This window comes from Lithobates pipiens, unplaced genomic scaffold, assembly GCF_037356315.1.
Source record: "Lithobates pipiens isolate NorthernLeopardFrog02 unplaced genomic scaffold, aLitPip1_a1.2 Scaffold_23, whole genome shotgun sequence".
Lineage (NCBI taxonomy): Eukaryota > Metazoa > Chordata > Amphibia > Anura > Ranidae > Lithobates > Lithobates pipiens.
Window position 1 is genome coordinate 169,977,155 of NW_027507785.1, and position 21,795 is coordinate 169,998,949.

A 21,795-nucleotide genomic window follows, 5' to 3' on the forward strand; every position below is an offset into this window, starting at 1 on the left:
TATAGGCTCACGTTACTCCCTTCCTCAACCTGGAAACCAACATCGGAGCCTTCAAATTGCTGTGCATTCTCCAGCAGCATGTAACCGACACTATGGTTGAAAAATTCTGGTGACTCCCCCGTTCATGATGGTGGGGTTACGAAAGGAGTAACTGTGGGCAAGGAGTCAGTGGAATAGGCCGCTTTGGCAGCTGCTTGGAAGGCAAATTACTATGAGCCTGGGTGACAGAGGATGAGGATGGCTTCAATATCCACTCCACCAACTCTTCTCTGTGTTGTGGCTCAATAACATGGCCAGCAGCAGACAAAAAGCACAAGCGTGCTCGCGGCCACCTGCAGAGGATGCACCATGTTCATGACCACCACTGTTGACTGTAGACACAGAGGCTGCTTGCCCTCTTTTAGTGGCATGTGAGCGTCTGCCTCTCCAAGGTGGCCTTTCCGGACATGATGTTTTTTTTTTTAACACCGCACTACACTGTATTATATACTATGTTCACTGCCTGCACTGTATTAGAAACTGTACACACTGTATTATATACTGTGTACATCACCTGCACTGCATTAGAAACTGTACATCACTTCACTGTATTATATACTGTGTACATCACCTGAAGTGTATTAAACTGTATTATACTGTATATACCAACTGCACTGTATTAGAAACTGTATACTGGCTGCATTGAATTATATACTGTGTATATCGTTTTCATTGTATTAGAAGCTGTACGCACTATATTATAAACTGTGTACACCGCCTGCACTGTATTAGAAACTGTACACTGGCTGCACTGTATATATAGGCTACACTGAATGCAGAGTGTATAAATATATATATGAGAGGGAGAGAGATAGATATACTAGCCTGTGTATTAATACACTGCCTGAAGTGTATTAGAAACTGTACACACTGTATTATATACTGTGTACAACACCTGCACAGTATTATATACTGTGTACACCACCAAAAGTGTATTAGAAACTGCACACACTGTATTATGTACTATGTACACAACATGCACTGTATTAGAAACTGTACACCGGCTGCACTGTATATATACACTACACTGAATGCAGAGTATATATAGAGTATACACTGAATATATAGTCTATGTTAACGCAGAGTGTATATATAGATATATATATACATAATATATATATATATATATATATACATACGTATATATACCAGACTGTACAGTCCCTGACAAAAGTCTTTTCGCTTCACTATTTTGTAGAAACTCCTGCTATTAACCTGACTTTTAATTAATCAATTGGTGTTAGAAATAGCTCATATGAAAAGCTAAAGCCCTCCCAAATGATGTTTAATGCACTGAAATAAATTAGTTTTACTGAAAAAGATTTATCATTTAATCAAGACAGAGAGGTCAAATTTTGGCAAGACAAAAGTTTTGTCGCCTATACAGAAATTGAACAACTTTACTGAAAATCCAAAAATATGTCAGCAAATTAAGTAGTGGTGCTGTGAGATCCAAATGTAATATCTTGTATGACTTCCATGAGCTTGAAGGACAGCATCCATGCGGTTTGGCAAGGATTCATACAATTTATTGATGAAGTCATCAGGAATAGCAAAGAAAACAGTCTTGCATGCCTCCCAGAGTTCATCAATATACTTTGTTTTCGTCTTCCATGCTTCATCTTTCATCCTACACCACATATGCTCAATGATGTTCATGTCTGGTGACTGGGCTGGCCAATCCTGGAGCATCTTGATCTTCTTTGCCTTAAGGAACGTTGATGTGGAGATGGAAGTATGCGATGGAGCACCATCCTGCTGCAAAATTTGGCCTTTTTTATGGTTGGGAATATAAGAGGTAGCTAAGATTTCTTGGTATTTTAGACTATTGATGTTGCCTTCCACCATACAGATCCTTCGCACACCCCCATACTGGATGTAACCCCAGAACATGATTTTGCCTCCACCAAACTTCACTGTTTTCTGGGTAAATCTCGGCTCTAGTAGGTCTCCTGAAATATTTGCGGCTACTGTGGTGTAATTCATCAGAAGATTCATCTGAAAAATCCACCTTCTGCCACTTTTTCAGAGTCCATCGTTTTAGCAGGCTGTGGCCTTTGGCAAATGCCACACGGTTTTTCAATTGTCTTTTGTTTAGTTATGACTTATGGGCACTGATTTGACCATGGAGGCCATTTCGAGACAGAATCCGACAAACTGTTCTGGCTGACACAGGGACTTCAGGTGACCAGGACTCGTGGAGCTCTGCTGCAGTGGAAAATGGGCTGGTCTTGGATTTTCGAGCCAACAAACGGTCCTCTTGAGTAGTTGTCTTGCGGGGTCGGCCTGACCTGGCCTTGTCCAAAACGTCTCCAGTCTCTTCAAATCTTTTTTTTTTTATCCTCTGAACTTGACGCTGAGACACATTGAAGGTGTCTGCCACATCAGCAGTGGATCTGGTCTACAGCCTCTTGATAATCAACACTTTAGTCTCTGGGTGAATCTTAGGCATGTTTGCAGAGGTCTAGTTGCAGTTGAGAAGGTCTAGTGTACTGGTGTTCTTTTTATACACACCTGAGACCTAATTGATCCATTATTAGTCACAGGTGAAGCTCATATAAAAAGGCGTCAACACTTATGTCTTGGCAAAAATTAACTCAATGGGCTTTACCAAGCTGTGAATATTAGAATACTTTTTGTCAGTTTCGTTTTGCACTGAAACATTATTACAAAAGCTGTTGGGATTAAAATGACCCATTTCTTGTAACAAAATCTTGATTAGAAATATATTTTAGTGGCACTTCAGGTCAATTTGTACACAAGCGACAAGACTTTTGTCAGAGACTGTATATATATATATATATATATATATATATATATATATATATATATATATATATATATATATATATATATATATATATCAAAAACACTATCACTAACTAAATAACCTGCCTGCTTAATCTAACTCAGGCTATCTCTCTGTCAATGCCAACAACACTACACGCAGCTACTATATAAGCAGCCTTAGATTGTGTGGGGTGTGGACTTAGTCCTCCTAAGCCATGATTGGCCAGAGGCCTCCTGCCTTTGGCCAATTATCAGGGCCGTCTTTAGCGCAGGGCAAACGGGGCACTTGCCCTGGGCCCAATCTTTGTAGGGGGGCCCACGCCACCCTTGAATTGGGGCCCGATGATGGCTTTGCAGAGTACATAGACGACACTGGAGGCTGTATTCCCGTTCTAGACAGCAGAGAGGGGCAGGGCCAGGAGCTACGCTGACGCGCTGACCCTGCCCCTTGTTAGAGCAGTAATTGGAGTGGATGCGTCAGTGGAGCTCCCGGCTCCACCCCTCTATACTGGCTGGGGAATACAGAGGTCCCGGGGGCGGGGCCGGGAGCTCCACTGACGTGCCCATTCCAATCACTGCTCTAACTACAGCCGCTCTGTTCCAAGCATACAGGCTACATGGGGCGGGGGTCAGAGCGTCAGTGGAGCTCCCGCCCCCGCCCCCTCTCTGCTGGCTAGCGTGCGAATACAGCCTCTGTCCTCTGTGCACTCTGCAAAACTGTCACCCGGTAATCCTGTGCAGTATGTCCGCAGTCTGGTAGTCTCGTGCAGTATGTCCGCAGTCTGGTAGTCTCGTGCAGTATGTCCGCAGCCTGGTAATCCCATGCAGTATGTCCGCAGCCTGGCAATTCTGTGCAGTACGTCTGCAGCCTGGTAATCCCGTGCAGTACGTCCGCAGCCTCGTAATCCCGTGCAGTATGTCCGCAGCCTGGTAATCCCGTGCAGTACGTCCGCAGCCTGGTAATCCCGTGCAGTATGTCCGCAGCCTGGTAATCCCGTGCAGTATGTCCGCAGCCTGGTAATCCCATGCAGTATGTCCGCAGCCTGGTAATCCCGTGCAGTATGTCCGCAGCCTGGTTATCCTGTGCAGTAAGACCGCAGCCTGGTAATCCCATGCAGTATGTCCGCAGCCTGGTAATCCCGTGCAGTATGTCCACAGCCTGGTAATCCCTTGCAGTATGTCCGCAGCCTGGTAATCCCGTGCAGTATGTCCGCAGCCTGGTAATCTCGTGCAGTATGTCCACAGTCTGGTAATCTTGTGCAGTATGTCCGTAGTCTCTTGTAATCTCCTGCAGTATGTCTGCAGTCTCTGGTAATCTCCCGCAGTATGTCCACAGTCTCTGGTAACCTCCTGCAGTATGTTCGCAGTCTCTGGTAATCTTGTGCAGTATGTCCGCAGTCTCTGGTAATCTCCCGCAGTATGTCCACAGTCTCTGGTAATCTCCCGCAGTATGTCCGCAGTTTCTGGTAATCTACCGCAGTATGTCCGCAGTCTCTGGTAATCTCCCGCAGTGTGTCTACACTCTTTCACCCTCTCCTGTAGTATGTGTATTAATGTGCCGCTTTACTTGCTCAATTATTTGGAATTGCTCCACTGCTCAGTGAGTGGTAATGTTGTGCATTAACCTATATCAACCAATCAGTGAGCGCTAATAATGTGCAGTAACCTCTAGCAACCAAACGACAAGCAGAAAATATGTGTTGTAACCTTTAGCAACCAGCCAGTGAGCGGTAAGGATAAACTGTAACCTCTAGCACAGCAATCGCTGCGTGATCTGCTGCAGTAAACTGATTTTGAGTCTATCTGTTATTTTTTTGTATGTCTCAGAATGGAGTTGGGGGGGCCCAAGAAAATGTTTGCCCAGGGCCCAATCAAAATTAAAGACGGCCCTGCCAATTATGGCTCTCTCTGCAGAGCATGCTGTGATTGGCCAAAACATGCAGGTCAGGTGCATGCTTTGGGAAATCATCATACAGTAATGCAATGCGATCTCATAATGCATTATGGGGCATTCCGCGGCATTAAAAAATGTCCCCTGAACGCTCCATAACGTTCGAACATTGAGCTCATTCCTACAACAGAATACATTTGGGGCCAATCACACACCTCCCTGATGGTATGGCATGATGGATAAGTATTTGTTTCCCCTCCCTCTACTTAATGACACCCACCATGAGCCTGCAGTAGGACAGTGGAGCCTAGGATACATGGTGGGGTGGTATTCAATTAGAACACATCACTTTTTTATTGTTGTCTCTGTGTGGGGGAGAATCAACCCTTTTGGTTTGCCCTTTTTATTGCTATCACTGAGAGTGAAAGTGAAAGAAAACCCCAAATTTTGGGTGGTCACCACTAGATTCTCTTGCTGTGGATCGAATTCCTTGCAATTCCTGTTCTGGTTATGGGACAGGAAGTGAAATCTCCCTAACAAGACACAAATGGCAAAAAAAAAACCAAAAAACTGTCAGGTTTTATAACTAGTGATAAGCTTGGGTGTGTTCATATCCTAGTCTATACTTGCCAACAGTTCGGATTTTCGGACCCTCGTCCTGATCGGAGCTTGTCCTGATTAATTTCCCCCCGAGATTTTGCCTTTGTCCAGGGAAAATCTGGAAGGTTTTAGGAAAAAAACGGCTGGTGGGCTACAAAAAGATGGCCACCGCTGCCGTCACAAGGATTATGTCCCCTTGTGTTCAGTGGAGAGGGGAGGGGCAGCCAATCAGCTTCTCCCCTCGCCATTGAACACACACGAGAAAGCCGGGAACTGTAGCTGCCACGCTGCTGGGGGACACAGATTGCTCTGTGAGGAGGGCTCCTCTGCTGCTGCCAGGGACACTGAAGTAAGGAGGGCTCTGTTGCATGGTGACACAGATTGCTCTGTAAGGAGGGCTCCACTGCTACCAGCTGCTGAGGACAGACTCTGCTGGGGCACCTGATGCAAGGACGGACTCTGCTGGGGGTACCTGATGGCATCTGGTGGCAGGTGAGACTCTCAGGGGTCCCACTGATTCTGGATTATGGTGAGTTGAACGATTTCATTCTATATTACAATGTAATAATAGTAATAATGCACTTCAATCATCCTGACACCACAACAACCATGGTGCTGGGATGACTGAAGCACTAACACCAGGTGTTTGCAGTATCTTTATCTGCTGATTTGTTAAACTCTGGAATTTACATTTCTATTTTAGTGTAGGATCTGGGCCTGCTTTCCCTCCATCCCTCTTTTGCCTATTCTTTCTCCATCTCTCATTCATCTCAGACTCTAACCACACCTCCATTTGAACCATGTCCATATAAGCCACTCCTTCTGTTTCACGTAAACCACGCCCATTTTTTAGCGCATCACACATTTTTCTTTTTTGCTATGTCTCACCTACAAACGCATGCCCTGCCCCTCCGCCTACAGCCAAAAAAGTGTCCCTATACATTTTTTTACAATATTGGCAACTATGCTAGTCCAACCAGAGCCTGTTACCTGTACTGGACCAAGCATAAGAAGCCGAGACATGCCCCCTCCTGCACATACATAATTGTCGTGTGTACACTTGAGGCACATTGCCTCCAATGCTTATTATTTTCCCAATACAAGTGGCAGTTTCCTGGTGGGTTTAGAGTAGAATCCAAACACGCCTGAGCTCATCCCTAATTATAACCCTCCACTACTGTATCGGAAATTAGAAAAACATAAAAAGCTTTCGTCTTTCTACTTTAAATATTGTTGGTAAGTTTATATTGGTATTTGCTCTTAGTTTATATTTCCACAGAGCAGCCTTTCAACACTCTATACCAATTCATTGTCAGACATGACAAGCCATCCAATCAGAACTCCAGCATCCTTCCCAGCTTCCGGTCTCCGTCAGGCAGCGCAGACAGCCAAGTGTTTCGTCAGATTCGGCGACCCGTCAGAATGTGCAACGGAAGTGACGTTCCGTCGCTCCCACCTTTCTACACCCCGTACTCCTCTGCAGTAAGGATACAGTGAGAATGGGAAAGCGGACATCTTGTTACACCCACCGGAGTTTTGCATTTTTACACTTATTTTTAACAGTAACGTGAGTTTATACAGTGAAATACAGTGCTTAAAACTCCGTCTGAAAGTTTAGCTGTTTAATTTTAAAAGCAGCGAACGTCTGCCAGATTAGTAAACCTGTGAGACCAGCAGGTTCGCCGCTGCTTTTAAAATTCAACATCTAACCAGTCAGGCGGCGTTTTAACTACTGCATTTCACTATATAAACTCACTGTAAAATAAGTGTAAAATGCAAGACTCCGGTGGGTTAACAAGATGTCCGCTTTTCCTCTTATCAGTGTATTTTTACAGGGGCGGAATATGGGGTGTAGCAAGATGGCGGCAACGAAACATCACTTCCGTTTCACATTCTGACGAGTCGCCTAATCTGATGAAACATCGGCCCGGGTTCTATGAATGGGGGTGTGACGTGGCAGAGCGGAGAGACAAGTGGAAGTGTACGGAGAGATCTGTGAGAGGCCGGGGGGTGACCCGAAGAGGGCGGACATGGCGGGCTGGGCTGGATTTTCAGAGGCTGATCTCAGGAGACTCAGACAGCAGCAAGGTACATGAATAGTGTGTGTAGAATGTCTGCTGGTATGGAAGGTTTCCTGCTCTGTACATGGGGTGACCAGACCAGTGTGAGGGGGAGATGTGACACCCCATCTATAGGGGGAGCCCTGTACATCTAACACTGAATGGTTTCTGTCTTCTCTAGGTGTTTATCTGAATTCCAGGGATGACTGTTTTGTAGATGGTTAGATTGGCGCAGTGTGGTCCCGTCCATATTCCATACCCGGCCAGTGGAAGCCTAGGATCTCTATAGTGGTCCTCACTGTCTTCTGGGACCTGAGGTGAGCCGCTGCCTGGAGGACACCACAGAAGGGCGCCTGCTCAGCACGCCGTTATTCAGGAAACGCCTTCCGTTATTTTCAATAAATACAAAGCATTCACTGGTTTGACAGGATGGTAACCGCATGATCTCTTTACCTTGTCCTCAGAGAACGCGTTGCATTTATTGAGAATAATGCATAGGCAGCACTGATGGGTGACACTGATGAGGAGGCGCTAATTGGCAGGACTGTTGGGACTGCACTGATAATCAGTGCCCTGCTTATCAATGTAGATGTCCCTTTAACCGCTTGCCGACCGGCTCACGCATATATACGTCAGCAAGTGGCACAGATGCGCAAAATCACATACCCGTACGTTGCTGCGTCATCGGCAGGGCACATGAGTGTGCCCGCAGACTTGACGTCCACTGGTGGCCCACGATTGTGACATGGAGAGGCAGAACGATGAGATGTAAACAAGGCATTTACCTGTTCTGCCTAGCAACATGACAGGGATCTACTGCTCCCAGTAATCGGGAGCAGTGATCATTGTCATATTCTAGTGAGCCCACCCCCCCCCCCCCCTCACCCCCTCACCCCCTACAGTTAGAACATGCCCAGGGAACACACTTAACACCTTGAGCGCCTCCCTAGTGTTTAACCCCTTCCCTGCCAGTGACATTTACACAATAATCAGTGCATTTTTTTATAGCACTGATCGCTGTATAAATGCCAATGGTTCCAAAATAGTGTCAAAAGTGTACAATGTGTCCACTGCAGTGTTGCAGTCACAATAAAAATCGCAGATCACCGCCATTAATAATAAAAAAGAAAAATTTAAAAAATAATAATAAAAATGCAATAAATCTATCCACTATTTTATAGACGGGATAACATTTGTGCATTAGTCTTTTATAAGAAAAAGTGTTGCAAATGACTATTTGGAAAGATCTTCAGGCCTGTCACATGACTTGCAGCTGCTGTATACATCCAATATATGGCTTATGCAGGAGGAGCCAAGATCTTTCTCTGGGGGTCTAGCCCTTGACTTATTGCTCTTGCTCCGTCCTTCATGCCGATACCTTGCGCATGCTGATCGTCGTTTACATATGCATGTTGAACCTTCGTGTGTGCATTGTGTGTAAACACAGGGAGATGGGGGCACTTTAAATAAAATAAATGTTTTTTTTTTTTTTTTTTTAATAGAATTTTTTACAATACATGGGAAATAGAAAAGTCAGCATGTTCATAAAGGAGTTGCATAGGAAAATGTAGTGTAAAATACCACATAGCATCCAAACATAGCAAACAAAGTCTTATCAAAGACAGTACAGGCTTTCCCGAGTTGGTGTATATCATTTATTTTTACAATGTCACTTTATTTTCTTTTGGATCAACTTCAGTGTTATCCCAAGGGACGAACAACATCCCTTGGGATAGCATGGGTCATGACAAGTCCTCTTTATGTAGCGTTCTCAGGTGTGTTAGACCCCATATCTCTCCTCCTGGCCTCCAAAGCATTTGATCAAACTGAGATTGGTTTGATCAGATGTTGTATAAGACAGTAACAGCTTGCCAAGAAACCACAATAACAAGTGATGAAGTCCTCCCTTCTTCCAGCTTGTGACGTCAGGGAAGGAGGGGAGGGAACTTCAGTTTCTTCCATTCTTCTCCGTCTATGAGGTGACATCTGTCCCCAGCTTCCCGGTGGAATGGGAGAGCCTGGTAAAGGTTGAGGGGCTCCTGCTGGAGTCATCACTATGTGTGCTTTCCCATTTAGAGCTACAATCTCTCTCCTTTTTAGAACTCTAATCTCATTTAGCAAAAAAAGTGACTTTACTATCACTTTTTATGACTTTAACTATTATCTCCTGATGAAGAAAACCTGTTTTGGCTAGTTGCTAGGACGCAGCGGACATTGCCCCCAGCATCACAGAGCGCATTCCCTCATTCAAAAGCCGTGCATGTCACAGGAACACTGTGTTCAGCGTCTGCTGTGTCCTAGAAACTGGTGTGTATGAAGGAATGCTAACCACAAAATATAGTAATATTTTGTGGAAAAAAAAGGCATGTTAACACATTATATTTAATGCATATATATGCTAAACGTAGTGAATTTGGTGTGATTCCAGCCTCGGGCTGGATTCATCTCACTTCTGTTGTAGTTGGCATGCATTGACATGCACTGTTGATTGTGGGGCTGTTTGTGGTCCTAACCTGTCACATCAATTCTAACGCAAACTTATTTTACTAACATAGTAAAATGTTCCATTGGCCATGCACTAGTAGATTTGTGAATAAACATTTATACAAAAGCATTGGATAACTTGATAGATGTTCAAAAGTACTTCAAGATCTTATTTGCTTTTCATTCATTTTTGGAACAAATGGACTTTCCTACACATATATCTCACATTCACTAAAAAATTCTTCATCCTGCGTCTTAAAAATATCTTGTAACGATGGTCGAAAATGCCTACAGTATTTGACCCCACCAACTATTATAGAATCGAAGAAACACTCTTAAAAATAAATGTTTGTAACAAATTCTACTATTATATAGCCAGCTTAAGAAATCAGGGGCGCAATATCAGCAGGTACTTCAGTCTACGGATATCATTCCTGAAACACGATTGCTTGGAATCATGGGTTGCACATTTTTTTTCTCAGATCTTGGATGTTTGTGTGCAAATATTCAGACAAATCAAAAATTTGTGTTCAGACTATTCTGATTCTGTCTTCATTACTGAGGTGTACTGCAATTTCAAAGGTATTTGCTTACTATTTTATAAATAAAATTATTGTAAAGTCTATTTTATATACAAATAATAAACCTGTTATTCTTACCTGCTCTGTGCAGTGGATTTGCAAAGAGCAGCCTGGATCCTCCTCTTCTCTGATCCCTTTTTGGTGCCCCTGGCCCCTCCCTCCTGTCAAGTGCCCCCACAGCAATTAGCTTGCTATGGGGGCACCAGAGTCCAGTCACCGCTTCCTGTGTCCATTCGGACACAGAGCCCTGTTTCGGCCCTGCCCCCTCTCTCCTGATTGACTAACTGACTTTGACAGCAGCGGGAGCCAATGGCGCCACTGCTTTGTCTCAGCCAATCAAGAGGGAGAGTCCTGGGCGGCCGAGGCACTCGTGGACATCGCTGGATAGATATTGGGCTCAATGGGTATTGGGGGGGGTTGCTGAACACAGAAGGCTTTTTAACTCCATGCATAGAATTCATGAAGGTAAAAAACCTTCTGCCTTTATAACCACTTTAATGTTATACATACTTGCTCTGTGCAATGGTTTTCCGCAGAGAGGCCCTGATCCTCCTCTTCAGGGATTCCTCATCTGCTCTCTTCGCTCTTCATCAGTGTCTGCCACCATAGCAAGTGCTTGCTATGGGGGGCAGACATGCGGGCTTGCTTCCGAGCTGATTGTCTCCAAAAAACACACACGGTGCGGCTTGGCTCCACCCCCTGCTCTCTGCTCATTGGCTTTGCCTGACAGCAGCAGGGGCCATTCTGCTCTATCTGAGCCTATGAGGAGAGAGAGCAGCACTGCTGCTGGATTGAGATTGAGCTCAGGTAAGTATTTATTTAGGGAGGGCAGACTGCATATAAAAGATGATATATTTGTTTTTTAACCTAATGCAGAGAATGCAAATATTTGTTAACCTTTTGACATAACTTTAACAAAACGCTTCACTTTTTGTTAACAGATACATCACACAATCTGAAACAAGCATGTCCCCCTGAAGCATTTTTAAGCTCCCCTCAACCTCCTGGCAAGAGAAGTGCCCAGGAGCCAACTCAAGGAAAGAAAAGTCTTCAGGCACCAAATCAGAAAAGGGCTCTGAAGAATCCAGGCAAAGCAACATGTGTAGAGCCCAAACCAAAGATGGCTCAAAGTGTGGCTCCGATGCCCAGCTCACACAAATTGCAAAAACTCCCAGAAGCATCGATGATAAAGGACAAAGACAACAAATCTGAGCCACAGCAGAAGAATGTCGAAGAACCAGATGAACAGCTATTTAAAATGGAGATGGAACTGTTAGTAAGTCTTTTTTCTTTAAAAAAAAAAAATCACACTTCACATGTGTTAGTAGGTCATACACTATATTACCAAAAGTATTGTGACGCCTGTCTTTATACACACACATGAACTTTAATGGCATCCCAGTCTTAGCCCCTGTACACACGGTCGAAGATTTCGACAACCAAATCTGTCGGATCTTGTCCGAAACTGTTGCATACACACGGTCCGACTAAGTTGTCGAAAAATCCGATCTTTCAGAACGTGATGGCATAATTTTGTTACGATGGGACTACATTCAGGCTAGTAGCCAATAGCTTTGATGTAGGAATTTGATCTGAGCATGCGTGGCACTTGGTCCGATCAAAATTTGCTACACCTGATCGGAGCATGTCTGACCGGCCCAGTTGGTCGGGAAATATTTCCAACATGTTGGAAAATTAGGTCCGACGGAATCAGTCCGATGCATACCCCTCCCCCAGGATCTCTATTGCAGAGTTTGCCGATTCTTTCATATAACAAGTGGAGAGACTTATCTACTCACTCAGCTGTCAAAAGAAAACATCCAGGCAGTCTGCCAAGTTTTTAACATGAAACATTGTAACTAACTATTCCTTCTTAGATCAAAGGGATAAACTTGTGTGTAAAGAAAAAATCCAGGCAGTCTGCCAAGTTTTTAACAATGTTTAAATGCAGGAAGTTGAACCACTTAAAGTCTAAATCTTTTTCTGACACTTGTTCTTAAGTTAAAATCAATATTTTTTGCTAGAAAATTACTTGGAACCCCCAAACATTATATATATTTTAGCAGAGACCCTAGGGAATAAAATGTCAATTGCTGCACACTGTATTTGCCCAGCAGTCTTTTCAAATGCAATTCTTTGAGAAAAAATACACTTCAATGAATTATAAAAAAAAAAAAAAAAAAAAAAAAAAACAGTAAAGTTAGCCCTTCGTCTTTTTTTTTTTTTTTTTTTTTTTTTTTTTTATGCGAAAGATAATGTTATGCCGCAAGAATCGTGATCTATCTGCTAAGCAAAAAAATTGTGATTCTCATTTTAGTCAGAATCGTGCAGCTCTATGAAAAGGTTTAGGAGTGTGTCTAGGGAAATGTTTGATCATTCTTCCAGAAGTGCATTTGTGAGGTCAGGCACTGATGTGGACAAGGCAGCCTGACTCAGTCTATAAATCATCCCAAAGGTATTCTATCGAGTTGAGGTCAGGACTCTGTGCAGGCCGGTCAAGTTCCTCCACCCCAAACTCTCTCATCCATGTCTTTATGGACTTTTGGTAAAATATTGTATGCCCATGTTATCAAATGATATTATTTGGTTGTTTTCAATTACCATGGAAGTTGGATTAAACCCTTATGGCAAAATAATTTTTACATTGTATTTCCTTTTTGTTTAGTTCATATGCAAAGTATGATTCTGATGTCAGTTAAAACAAATTTTAGAAATAAAAAATATATATAATAGGATTTTTTTTTTTCATAGATATCTCAGATCCCTCTACAAAGAGTAATTGTGACAGCAATAAAATATAAAAGTGCAGCGCGCAAAGCATCCCACGCATCACTGCAAATTTCAGATCATGGGGAGTAATTCTAGCACTAGACCTCCTCTGTACATCTAAAGCGGTACCTTTTAATTACTTAAGGACCGCTGCATGTAAATATACGTCGGCAGAATGGCACGGACAGGCACAATTGCGTACCCGTACGTGCTTGCCTTCCAGCGGGTGGGGGGTCCGATCGGACCCCCTCCCGCTGGCTGCGGTGGTCCATTTCGCTTCAGGAGCGATCCAGGATGAGGGGATGGCCCTTGGTTTCTGGCCATCCCCTCTGAATCGCTCCTGGCGAATGAGAAGCTTCCCCTGCCTGTGTAGTGTAAACACAGGCAGGAGGAAGTGATGTCACTCTCCTCGGGACGGTCGTTTTGACCGGACGGCGAGGAGAGAAGACATAGTGCACCAACACTACACTGACATGTAGGTACACATAGGCACACTGCCCCCCCCCCCCCAGTCATAGTGTCACTGATTGCAGTGTTCATTTATTTACTGATCACTGCATTTAGTGTCAGTTGTGACTGTAAAAAGTATCAGGGCAGTTAATGATAGGTCCAGGGTAGCTCCCTACCCCCCCATAAAGGTTTTAACCCCCCTGATTGGCCCTAGAGTTAACCCTTTCACCCCCTTTTGCCAGTGTCACTAAGCGATCGTTTTTCTGATCGCTGCATTAGTGTCACTGTTGCCGCTAGGTAGCTAGTTATTTTTTAGGTTCACCGCCAGGTTTTTGTAGCATTAGGTACCCCCATATACTACCTAATAAAGGTTTTAACCCCCTGATTGCCCCTAGAGTTAACCCTTTCACAAGTGATCACCGTATAAGTGTCACTGGTGACACTGGTTAGCCAGTTAGTTAGTTATTTAGGTTCCCCGTCAGGTTTTTATATAGCGTCGGACCCTCATATACTACCTAATAAAGGTTTTAACCCCCTGATTGCCCCTAGTTAACCCTTTCACCAGTGATCACTGTATAAGTGTTACGGGTGACTCTGGTTAGTTAGTTTGCTTTTTATAGCATCAGGGCACCCACCATTTATTACCCAATAAAGGTTTAACCCCCTGATCACCCGGCGGGTGATATCAATTAGGTTTTAGGGTCAGATAGGGCCTGTGCCGCCCCAGGCAGCGCTAGGTTAGTGCCAGTACCACTAACGCCCACGCGCAAAGCATACACCTCCTGTAGTGGTAGTGTATCTGGACAGATCAATATCTGATCAGATCTATACTAGCACCCCCCAGCAGTTTAGGGTTCCAAAAAAATTGTTAGCGGCATCAGCCCAGATGCCTGCTAGCACCTGCATTTTGCCCCTCCGCCCAGCCCACCCAAGTGCAGTATCGATTGATCACTGTCACTTACAAAACACATAACTGCAGCGTTTGCAGAGTCAGGCCTGATCCCTGCGATCGCTAACAGTTTTTTTTTTTTTTGGTAGAGTTTTATATTTAAATCCTGAAGGCGGTGCTCGGTTTTCGGGGTCCTGTACGCGGCTAGGCTCCCAAAAAGTCCCCTACATGTGGTATCCCCATACTCAGGAGAAGCAGCAGAATGTATTTTGGGGTATAATTTCACACATGCCCATAGCATGTGTGAGCAGTATATCATTTAGAGACAACTTTGTGCAAAAAAAAAAGTTTGTAATATTCCCGCAACTTGCGGCAAAATATGAAATATTCCATGGACTCAACATGCCTCTCAGCAAATAGCTTGGGGTGTCTACTTTCCAAAATGGGGTCAATGGGGGGGGGGGTTGTGCTATTTTGGCATTTTATGGCCTTCAAAACTTTGATAGGTAATGAGGAGTGAAATCAAAAATTTGCACCCTTAGAAATCCTGAAGGCGATGATTGGTTTTTGGGGTGCTGTAAGCGGCTAGGCTCCAAAAAAGTCCCACACATGTGGTATCCCTGTACTCAGGAGAAGCAGCAGAATATATTTTGGGGTGCAATTCCACATATAACTATGGCATGTGTGAGCAATGTATCATTTATCATTTAGTGACAACTTTTTGTAAACTTTTTTTTTTTTTTGTCATTATTCAATCACTTGGGACAAAAAACAAAATATTCAATGGGCTCAACATGCCCCTCAGCAATTTCCTTGGGGTGTCTACTTTCCAAAATGGGGTCATTTGAGGGGGGGTTTGTACTGCCCTGCCATTTTAGCACCTCAAGAAATGAGATAGGCAGTCATAAATTAAAAGCTGTGTAAATTCCAGAAAATGTACTCTAGTTTGTAGACACTATAACTTTTGCGCAAACCAATAAATATACGCTTATTGACTTGTGGCTGAAAACATTTTGGCCTAAATGTATGACTAAAATTTTGAGTTTATTCGATTTTTCTTATAACAAAGAAGAAAATATGTTTTTTTTTTTTTTTCAAAATTGTCAGTCTTTTTCCTTTTTTATATCGTAAAAAAAAAAAAAATCGCAGAGGCAATCAAATACCATCAAAAGAAAGCTCTATTTGTGGGAAGAAAAGGACACAAATTTCATTTGGGTACAACATTGCATGACCGCGCAATTACCAGTTAAAGCAATGCAGTGTGAAATTGTAAAAAGACCTCTGGTCCTTAGGCTGACAATTGGTCCGGGGCTTAAGTGGTTAAAGGCTTTTAAAGTGTCACCTATGGATAGTAAAATAATAGGTCATTTGTCGCCATGGTGCAGGCGTGCACAATTTTAAAGCATGACCTGTTTGATGTGTATTTACTTGGCGTGACATCTTTTATATTTTACAAAAAAAAATATATATTTTTTTGCATTCAAATTTTAAAGTGTGGGTTTTTTTTTTTCTTCCTGAAAAACTGTGTTTTGGAAAACCACTGCGCAAATACCATGTGACACAAATTGAAAAACCCACCAATTTATTCTATGGGGCCTCTGCTTTAAAAAAAAAAATATAATGTTAGGGGGTTCTAACTAATTTTAAATCCTAGCAAAAAAAATGATTTTCACATGTAAACAAAGTGCCAGAAAATGCCTGGCCTTCAACTGGTTAACCTTTTGATATTCTAATTGTTTGACATGTATCTGTATGTATAATGATTTTATGTTGCCATTAAACTGAACCTTGGGGAAATGGTGAATGTTCATTTTAATATTTTTAAGTAGTAATTTTAGCTTTCAATCAAGTCTTTACCAGCTTTTGCATGCTGCTGCTGCCTCGATTACAAACATGGCAATAAATGTGGGCTATTTCTGGTGGGGACTTCTCAGGACCATGGGCTTCATCTTGTATTCCCCATTGTTGGCTCCAAGGGAAAGAAAGTCCATCACCTCAAAGAGCTAATGCATTTGGGGATTTATATTCTGTTATACAATCTCCAGTTATATGCTTCATCAGGGTCATGCCAGGCCCCAATTGAGCAAACTAAGGCATACCTTCTTTCCTTCCACCTACCGTAATTGGAGCCTTCCTTACATTCGAAGCTAGACTTGCCTATTACGATGGATAAGATTCAGAGAGCGATCCAGTCCATTAAACCTGATTAAATCACCACGGGCTGGGTGGCTTCACAATACACTACTGCAAACTACTCCTTGCATCTTACTGCACACATTATGAAGGCTCTGAATGTATTGACCCAAAACCCCACAGAACATTGAACTCTCTCCAGGCCTATATAATCATACTCCCAATAGATGGAAAAGATCTGATGTGTGCTAGCTTCCGCCCCATCTCCTTTCAGAACCTAGACCTCAAATTGTTTACAAAAGTACTGGCCCACTGCCTCCCTTTTTTTTTTTTTTTTTTTTTTTTTTTTTTTTAAATATATTTTTTTATTGAACAAACAAGATAAATGTAAACAATTAAATGACAGTCGAAGTGGACAGTATCTTTCTGAAGCAGTAACAACATGAAACATCAGAGCAGCTTAAAATAGAAGGAGCAAAACGCTCCATCGACCCCAAGGGCCAAACTATTAGGCAGTTTAATCCTTCAAGAGAGAAGAGAGTGGAGAAGGAAGTTGAGAGGAGAAAACGGAAAAGAAAGAAAGAGAAACGAGAAGGAGATAGGGGGGTAGGGGGTAACACCCTGGGGGACAAGGATCGCATCACAATTTAGGTGCTGCATGGTATCACAATAGAATTTGAAGATGAGAAACAATATCATCTATACATACAGAAGTACAGAAATGAAAATCTCCTACACTGAGGATCACAAAGGGACAGTAACCTTTGGCTTAGTCCGGGGTCCCAGTCCACGAAGAATTATTGAGATGTGGAAGGTTGAGCTGAGGGATGGTGTTCCTCCATTGCAGAAACGGTAGGGTCAGACCCGTCCAGCGATAATTGAGCTAGTAAAAGAGCGGCATCTTGTGAGGGAGGTAAATGGTCCGGTAATGATGTCAGCTTGAGTTTCCCCAATGCATTGCCTATGTCTCGTTGCAAGTACCAGTTGGTATAGCGAAAGGGGGAAATTATATTATTTATTTCCTCTGAGGTAAAGGATCGTTCGATGTAAGCTCTCCATCTGGTAAAGAAGCGGGGAGTGGAAACAAATTGGGAGGAGATAACATCAAATCGTTCTATGTGGAACAGCGACAGGAGGGTTTGTTGAACTCCAGTTAGACTTGGCGGTGTCGTGGAAATCCAGTAATTCATAATAGTTCTGCGTGCCGCCAGGAGGCATAGGTGGGACCAATGTGAGAGGGTGAGTGGACTTGGAGAGGTTAGCGACTCGGGTAGAGGGTCGCAGCTAAACAGGCAAATCAACGGGTCTTTGGGTATCAGTGTCCCGGTAACCGAGTGGATGTAGTCCAAGACTGAATCCCAAAATGCAGATATAGAGGTGCAGTCCCAGAAACGGTGTAGTAGGGTAGGTCGATCTTGAGAGCACCAGGGGCATTTGGCTTCCGAGGGCTCCTTAGTGGTAGTACGGAACGGGTAGTAGGCTCTATGGGTGATCTTAAATTGAGTTTCTCTCCACTTTTCTGAGATAACCAGTTTGGAAACAAGTCTGTATCCCTTCAGGATCCTTTCAGGCAAGGTAGTATCATGAAATATCGAAGCCCATTGTTTGAAGGGAGCAATGTGGTACTTTTCCGCCTGGTAGTCGATTAGGTGGGAATATAGGGTCGAAATAGAGTAGTCGCCCTGTCGAAGCATAGTGTCCAAAGGTGACTTTCGGAGGCAATCTTGACGTAGACCTCCAATGGATTTCAGGTAACTCAGCAGTTGATGATGATAAAACGAGTGATTAGAGGGTAGTGAGAATTCCTGAGACAATGATCGAAAGGATCTAAGTGTTCCTCGCCCCTGCTCGTAGAGGGATGCCACTGTACGTAGACCCCTCTGTTCCCATTGAGCAAAAGCTGAATGAATGGTAGAAGGCGGAAACATGGGATTGCCTTGAATAGGTAGATGAGCAGAAATATTTGTGGGCAAGCCCAGGAGCTTCCTTACCTCCCTCCAAGCCACCACAGTGTCCCGAATAAGAATGTTGCTTTTAAGGTGAGGTGGTAAAACGTGAACGTTGGAGTGAAGGATCGCCGAGAGCGTGTAGGGATGTACCAGCGCCTTTTCGAGATGGTGATTGGAATATCTTGACTTGCCCGCTATCCAGTCAAGGCCCTGTCTCAGGAGACATGAAAGGTTATAGAAACGGAGATTGGGTAGGCCCGCCCCTCCGTCAAGCTTCGGAAGACACAACTTTTGAAGGGCAATGCGTGGCTTCTTATTGGCCCAGAGAAAAGCGGATAAAGCTGTATGTATTTTTTGCACATCAGAATGTTTAAGGAGGAGTGGGATGGTTTGCATTGGATAGAGCAGCCTCGCAAAGGAAACCATTTTGAAGAGATGGCATCTTCCAAAGAGTGACAACGGCAGCCCCGCCCAGGTCTCCAACTCCTGTACAATCTTAGAAATCAAGGGTGGGTAATTGAGGGTATAGAGGGAAGAGGGTTCTCGACCTATGCGCACTCCCAGGTAGGTTATGTGGTGTTGTGCCATTGTAAAAGGCGAGGAAGATTGCCAGGAGATGGCTGTTCGCAAATTTAAGGATAAGATCTCACTTTTACCAAAATTGATTCGAAATCCCGAACATAGGCGATATTCTGCAAATAGGTCACGGAGTGTAACAAAATCGGCCGGGGGATTAGACGAAAAGAGTAAAATGTCATCCGCAAATAACGCAGATTGAAGATTTTGATCCCCAACCATAATACCGCTGATACCGTCCGGTGAATTTAATAACCTAGATAAAGGTTCAATTACTAGATTGAACAGGGGAGACAAGGGACATCCTTGTCTTGTCCCTTTGGTGAGAGAGATGGTGGGCGAGACAAAGTCCGGCGTAACTAATCTGGCAGTAGGGGCAGTGTACATCTGGCAGAGGAAGTGCGTGACTGGACCCGAAAAGCCAAAGGCTCGTAGTACCTTAAATAGCCAAGCAAAATTGATATTATCAAAAGCCTTTTCGGCGTCAATAGAGATGATGGCTAAATCCTGTTCCGGGTATAATTTCGCTTTTTCCAGTGCCAGAAGCACCTTGCGGATATTCAGTGTTGCGGACCTGCCAGTAGTGAACCCTGATTGGGCCTGGTGGAGGAGTGTAGGAAGGATGGTAGCTAACCGTGAAGCTATAATTTTGGACATTATTTTAACATCTACATTGATAAGAGAAATGGGCCTATACGAACCTGGGCATAAGGGGTCTTTACCCGGTTTGGGTATTAGCTTGATGTAGGCCTGGGAACCCGTAGGGGGGTAAGAACCACCATCCCATAGTGCCGTAAAAACTTTAGATAAAGTGGCCGGTATAAAGTCACGGGTACGTTTATAAAATTCAGCCGAGTATCCATCGGGTCCAGGTGCTTTGGAAGGGGGCATCAATTTTATTGTAGCCCTAATGTCCTCCAGGGTAACAGGAGCATTTATGGCTTCTAATTGAGGTCCAGTCAATTGTGGCAGATTCACCCTCGAGAGCACCTGGTCAGCGACGGAGTGGTCGATGGGGTCCTCTGCATATAAGGAGGAATAATAATCAGTTAGTAGTTGGCTGATCAATTTAGAGGAGGTAGCAACTGATCCGTCAGGGTGTTTCAAAGCATGGATATGGGTCGGTCTTTTAAAGCCTGAACAGAGCCTGGCTAACAGCTTACCCGCCTTATTGCCATACTTGTGGAGGCGCATGGACAGATAGGAGGAGGCAATCTGCTCCTGCCTTTCCGCCCAGAGATCAAAGTCTTGCTTGGCTAGCTGCCATGACCTGACAGTAGCCTGTGTGCGATTATGTTGGAGCTCAAGGTGCATGGAGCGAAGTTTTTCGCTAGCTTGAATATAGTTTTGCTTTGAGTGTCTCTTGTATTGTGTCACATAAGCCATAATCTTGCCTCGGAGGAAGGCTTTACCCGCCTCCCAGAAAAGATTTGGGGTGGCGATATGTTCCCCATTCGTCTCTGTATACTCGGTCCAACTAGTGAGTAACATGTGTTTAAAGTCCTCATTATTTGCCAGATAGGAGGGGAAACGCCATATGGGCGAGGAAGAGGAAGGCTTAACATTCAACAAGCTAACCGTAACAGGGCTATGATCGGAAATGGCCATGTCCTTGATGTCAGAATCCCTCACCAGCGGCAAGAGTGCAGGGGACACAAAGACATAGTCAAGTCGTGAGAACGTCTTGTGCGGGTGTGAATAGAACGTGAATTCACGCTCCGTTGGATGGGACAATCTCCACACATCAGTGAACTTTTGTGACGAGAACGTACGGTCCAGGGGGGTGGTGTCATTTCTAGTTTGAGTTAAAGGCGTAGGCCCGCGGGGGTTAGTGTGTGTCCTGTCCTCAGAGGGACTCATAACTGAGTTAAAGTCCCCTCCTATCAGGTGGTGTGTCTCTGACACCTGGGAGATCCAAGTTCCTAATTCACCGAAAAACGACAAGTCTGGGGAGTTGGGCGCATATACATTAGTTATAGCAATGTCTTTAGAAGCTAGTGTCAGGTGCAAAGTGAGCATACGACCCCCCGGGTCCACCCGTACATTACGAGTGGTGTACTGCAGCTGTTTATGAAGCAGAATAATCACCCCCGCTTTGCGACCCACAGCCGGGGAACCCAATACTTCGCCAACCCACAGTTTACGAAGGCGTGAAAAATCTCCGTCAGTCAGGTGTGTCTCTTGTAAGAGCGCCACATCTGTCTTCAATCGCTTCAGATGACGGAGGATTTTCATGCGTTTGGAGGGTGAACGTAAGCCTTTAACATTCCAAGATACTACATTCAGTCGGTCTTTAAAGGCATCAGCCATAGGGGCCTTGAGGTGAGGTAGTATCAAGATGAGGAGAATGTAAATTAACAATGAGACAGACCAAATCTATCCCAGGAGTGCGCATATATATGGAGACCCCCAGGGGTGTTTGTGGAGAGGTATAAGGGAAAGAGAAAAGATAAGCCGTAGCAGGATAGAGAAGGGAATGGGATAAGAAAAAGACAGGGAAAAGTGAACAGATCCATACAATATGAAAAGTAACCAAACATAATAGGTGTATCCACCATAGAGTAGCCGTAGCCCACTTCACCTT

At 44.0% G+C, this 21,795-nt stretch overlaps 1 protein-coding gene across 1 annotated transcript in view; it reads left to right on the forward strand.

The window, feature by feature from the left end:
- Positions 1-7,092: 7,092 nt before the first annotated feature.
- GORAB (golgin, RAB6 interacting) overlaps positions 7,093-21,795 on the forward strand; it is a 31,440-nt gene continuing 16,737 nt past the window's right edge. Inside the window, exons 1-2 of the mRNA XM_077452597.1 lie at positions 7,093-7,408; positions 11,387-11,717. Coding sequence (XP_077308723.1) covers positions 7,351-7,408; positions 11,387-11,717 — 389 coding nt within the window. The 5' untranslated portion in view covers positions 7,093-7,350. The remainder of the gene's footprint in view (positions 7,409-11,386; positions 11,718-21,795) is intronic.